This window comes from Alligator sinensis, unplaced genomic scaffold (assembly GCF_000455745.1).
Source record: "Alligator sinensis unplaced genomic scaffold, ASM45574v1 scaffold628_2, whole genome shotgun sequence".
In the NCBI taxonomy this organism is placed as follows: domain Eukaryota; kingdom Metazoa; phylum Chordata; order Crocodylia; family Alligatoridae; genus Alligator; species Alligator sinensis.
In genome coordinates, this window is record NW_005841833.1 from 5,867,571 (window position 1) to 5,872,844 (window position 5,274).

Here is a 5,274-nt window from a genome sequence, read left to right on the forward strand (position 1 = left end):
CCCGGGAGCTGCGCCCCACCCCCGGGCCCACAGGCAGGCGGAGGACTGGTCGCAGGGCTCTTCTTTGCCACTCGATCCAGCCTCTGTGGGCTGCCCTTTAAAGGTGCACAGCTTAAATGGACCCTGCAAGTCACAGGAGCTCCCCCAGACCAGCAGGAGACTGCTGCCTCGCTTTTCCCCATCTGCAAAATGGGGTTAATGCTTGAGGGAGGGTTTGGAAATGGAGCGACGGCCAGCTGGGGCAGCAGGGCCCAACAGAGCCAGGCCTGTGCGAGGGGGCGAGAGCGGGATCAGAGCCGCGTCCCGCGCAGGCCTCCTCCAGAGTCGGCCGCACCTTCGTGAGGGAGGAGCTCATTCCCGGGTGTCTCCTGCAGCCACGCAGCTGAAGCCGGACGTGGGGACCCCGGAGCTGCCGGCGGGGAGGGTGAGGGTGCGCGTGGAAGCTGACGGCACGGTCACCGAGGTGGATGAGGAGCACGTGCATCGGGTGAGTCCCCAGGCCCGAAACCCCACGGAGGCTCCGTGTCCCGCCCGCGCTGGCTGTAGCATCAGACGGGGCTGGGAGGGGGTCTTTTTACCCAGCACGCACTGCAGTGGCCCCTCCGCTCTGTCAAACCGGCATCTCCTGATGTCTCAGCCCTTTCTGGCCACTCAGCGGCTGCACTAAACGGACCCTGCAAATCCCCTGACCAGCAGAAGACTTTGCTGCCTCACTTTTCCCATCTGTGAAATGGGGTTAATGCTTGGGGGAGGGTTTGGAATGAAACTATTGTCAGCCAGGGGCAGGGGGTAGGTAACGCGGGCAGGAGAGGAACTCCCTAGCCTGTCGCAGTCGGTCCCCGTCCCGCTGGGCCAGGCCTGCTCCCTCCGCAGCCTTCTGCTCCGAGGCCCTGGTTTATTCTTTGCTGGATCTTCCCACCTCCAGGACAAGGGGAGTTCCCGCGTGTCTGGAAGGGGCTGGTGCACATCGTGTTAGCAGCACCAGCAGGTCTCCTCCGGGCCTGCCCCTCTGGGCACATCTGGTTCACAGGTGGAGGAGGCACCAGCTGCAACCCACTGGGCCCTGCGAGGAGGGAGCGTAGTCTGGGCACGGCCAGGCCAGGGGCGTCTCACGCACTCTTCTCTCTGCAGACCAATCCCTCCAGCCTGGATTTTGCAGAGGACCTGGCGGCGCTGATCAGCCTGAATGAATCGAGTGTCATCAACACGCTGCAGCACCGGTACCGGTCTCAGCTCAGCTGCACGTACGCAGGACCCAGCCTGGTTGCCATCAAACCCAGCGTGGCCGGCGCCAGCTGCTCCGCGAGGGTAAGAGGCAGGATGTCTGCGCTGACTCCATGCACGGGAGGGTGGGATGTGGCTGGTCTGCCCTGCGGGAGGGGGGTTTGCAATAGGTGCAAGAGTCCAGGCAAGTGGGTTTGGGACCCCGCTCCCCACCTGTGGGTGCTGGGTTTGTGGCCCGTGTTTTAGCAGCGTGCAAGAGGGGGTTTTGCTCTGTTCCCATTGCGGGCACCCGCGGCTCTCCCTGTTGCAGAGCTGTCCATCTCCGGGACAGACGGAGGTCCTGGCATCAGAAAACCCTGCTCAGGGCTTCTGTTTGCTGAGCAGGCAGAGAATTAATGCACAAACCGAGCTGCCGCTGGCCTTGCGGTGGGCCTGGGCCCGCATCTCTGGCAGTGCAAACTTGTCACGGAGCAAGAGCTATGGTTGCAATGCCACGCGGCACGAGTAGAGGGTCTGCGCTAGGAGCTGGACTGCGAGCCCAGCGCGTGCAGACTTTTCAAACAGACCCAGACCCAATCCAGAGGTGAGGGCAGAGGTCCGCTTTGAGCAAAGCCAGCGTTTCTGGTGGGAAACACGCGCCTTTCCCTGTTTAATGACAAGGGGATCGTTGCTTTGCTGCAACTGCCAATCGCGCAAGAGACTCTACGTGGGGGACGTGGGCTGGGAAGCTGGAGAGAGTTCAAAAGCTGCAAAATGGAAGTCATGTCCCCCCCAAAACCAGAGCCGAGGTTCCCGAAATGTTCAGTTGCAGGGTGAGGTGATGGAGTTTGGAGCGTGCGTGCGTGCGCGTGTGATCCTGGCACAGGCAGAGCTGTGCACTGGTATCTGACGTGCCCTCTCTGCCAGCACAGGAGGTCCTGTTATCCTGCACCGGGTGTATCTCCGTGACCCAGTCATTAGCCAAGTTTGAGGCTAAATTAGGTTGGCGCAGGGACAAGGGCAATGAAACATCCCCGCAGCTTTGTCCTCGCTCCTGGAAAGCCCAGCGGGGCTCGGTAGCAAAACCCAGCCATAAGGGCAACGTGGGGGCTTGCACTGGAAGCCATCAAAGCTGATGGTTAGCAAGGAGGCTCCTTCCCACGGCCTTTCTGCCCTAGGTGTTCAAGGGCAAGCGGGACAACATGCCCCCCCACGTCTGCTCCGTGGCGCAGAGGGCCTACTGGAACCTGCTCACCCAGCGCCAGGACCAGACCCTCCTGCCCCTGGGGAGGAGCGGCGCGGGGAAGACAACCTGCTGCCAGAGCGCCTTGGAGTACCTGGTGGGCGCCGCCGGCAGCGTGGACAACAGGGTCTCAGGTACGGCCGCCGTCCTGCTGACTTGTCTGTGCACCGCGCGGGCACCCCGGGACCCCGGTGCAGCGCCATGCCCCAAGGAGCTGGCAGCCCGCGTACGAGCCGGGGGATCGATCGTGTGGACCGGCTGAGGTCCGACGTCACTTTTTAAAGCTGAATTCTAACAAACTAGACCTGCCAGTTGCAGGAAAAAACAGAGCTAATACCGGCACGGAAGTTAATAAGTACGACCCTGTCTGTTGAGCTGGGAGACATTAGTTCATTAGTTTCCCATGCTAATTTTCTTCTCCAGATCTCTCTCTACCTTTATTCCTCCCCTCCGGACACTAAAGTTCATTAACCCATCAAGGACTTGTAGCAATAGACTCCGTCGTGCTGCGGGTTGGGCTGGGATTGCGGGGAATCCGTGCGTGTGCAAGGTCCCGAGGACGGCGCTGGGGTTGAGCCCCAGTCCAGAGGGGAGCACCCGGGTTTCTGGTGCTCTTGCGTAGCCTCGCCGGTCATGCTTTGGTTTCTCTAAGGTGTATTTAGTGCCTTTGGCAGGTTGCTCCGCAGAGCGGCGATGTGCGTGCCTAAAGCAGGCGTGGGTTTTTGTTTCTTTTATTTCCAGGCTCACGTTACCCAGACTCTTACTTGGCCATTCCCTCTTTTTGAAGCAATTTATGCTAACGTTTCCAAACTGCACAGCGGTTAAATTCTCATCTCTTTAAATCTTCCTTTTCCTCCTTATGTTCCACCGTCTCTGTTGTTTTAACAGCGTTATGTAGTCATCTAGAGAGGAAACACTGGCGCTCCTCAGTGTTTAGCCCATGCTCTCTTTGATGATATACAAAGCGTTTCACATCTTGTAAGACTTGCTGTCGAATAAGAGAGATTTTGAAGGAACAAGGCAGATTATCCAAATACGGAGAGAATAGTATTGCCTTTGAGTCAGGCGAGGAGACAAGCGTGCAGCTTCAATTTGAGGTTAGAGCTTCTTGGTTTGGATTTTTTGCGATGTCAGGAAACTTCGATCCCATGAAACGTTTGGCTTTCTGAGCCAGACAGCAAGCAAGGTCTCGCTGGGTCGAGGGGGATCATCGCTGGGGCAGACCCTGCTCCGCGGTAGCTGGCCCTGCCTAGAAAAGCCAGATGTCGTTGCTCTTTATCAGCTCCCGGGGGTGGCCGTGCGGGGAGGTGTGGGGAGCTCTGCCTGCACGTGGATCCTGGGAGCCTTTTGTCAGCACGCAGCGGGGGCTCGGTGAGTCCGTTGTGGCTTTTGTCCCAGGCCGGATTCAGTCTTCTGCGTAAGCTCACGCGGGGCAGGCTGAAATACCCCGGCTTGCCCAAAATGAATCCCCCCTAGGAGCACCGATGGGCAGGAGTTATACTGTGACACCCTAATGCCCTTTTACCTCATGGAAACATCCCCTCTTCTTTATCTCTTTCCACACTGTGGCTTTTAAACGTATCGTTTCGTGACGTGTATGAGGACGACTCGTGGTGTGTACAAGCGCCCCTATTTCCCCTGCTTCCTCTGAGCACCTTATCTGTCCTCCATTACCCCTCGCATCATTTGCATAGGTTGGTTACCGTGGAGTGACTGCCATTAATGCTAATGACGGTGGGGTCGTTAATTCTCAGAGGCGTTCTAACAGACCCGTCGCCGCCAGGGTGGTTTTGCTTGTTTGTCACTTTAATCGCTTAGTCCGGAGATTTAGGCCAAGCTGTGCCCGGGCCCTCAGATGTAGTGCCAGTAAAGCCAGCTTGGTGCAGATCCTTTCGGGCTGCCGGTCCCGTGCCTGGGTTAGGGCAAGGCTGAGACGAAGAAGCAGGGTCTGAATTTTGGAGGAGAACGGGAACGTGGATGGGGCAGTGGCAGCCACCGCCTGTGGGGAGCTGGCATCGGGACCCGAGAAGCGAACGTTTTTGTGCGACAGGCATTTACGGGGCTCGTGTGTGTTGACTTTGCAGTGGAGAAGATCCAGGCCATGTTCACAGTCCTCAAAGCCTTTGGTTCAGTGACCACCCCCCACCACTGCCACTCCACTCGGTTCTCCATGGTCATGTCACTGGATTTCAATGCCACGGGCCGGATCACTGCTGCTCACCTCCAGGTAACTCTGCACATCTGGGCCATGGCACCCAGCTGTGGTGGCCAAGGGGGGGAGGGCGGGAGTGACCTGCCACAGGTGACTTGGCGTCAGAGGTCCGACTGGAGCACGGGTCTCTGCTTCGTGGCCGTGTGCGAGCCCAGGCAGCGTCAGTGCTGCCTACGAACAAGCCAAAATACTTTGAATCGTGCTGTTCATAGCAAACCACGGAGGAAATAAGCTGCTGTTGTCCTCTCTCACTGCACCGATGGGTAAGGTTTTGGTAAACCTGACTATTAATATGCAACCAGCAGCATCTGCATGAGCCAGCTGAGGCTCTGGGCTCTCCAGAAAAAGGCTGATGGGGCTTTAGTGTCGGGGGATGTCTTGATGGGCAGGTGGTCTCCAACGCACCTCATGGAGAATGCCTTTGTTTCTGGGGGAGCTACCTGAATGGCTGGAGCGGACATCCCCTGCACTGGCTTCTTGCTGTCACAAGACTAATTGCCAGGGGTCACTCCTGGAGGCTGGGCACAGGCGGTAGTGCAGAGTGAGGACTTGGTTCAGGCTTGCTGCAAATCCTGGCAGTGCTTCACCTGCTTATAGGACACAAGAGGGGGTGGGG

General features: G+C 58.3%; 1 protein-coding gene across 1 annotated transcript in view; it reads left to right on the forward strand.

Moving 5' to 3' along the window:
- Positions 1–5,274, forward strand: part of MYO18B (myosin XVIIIB) — a 138,885-nt gene that overhangs the window by 6,513 nt on the left and 127,098 nt on the right. The window contains 4 exon segments of the mRNA XM_025199576.1: positions 375–487; positions 1,132–1,308; positions 2,382–2,580; positions 4,531–4,673. Coding sequence (XP_025055361.1) covers positions 375–487; positions 1,132–1,308; positions 2,382–2,580; positions 4,531–4,673 — 632 coding nt within the window.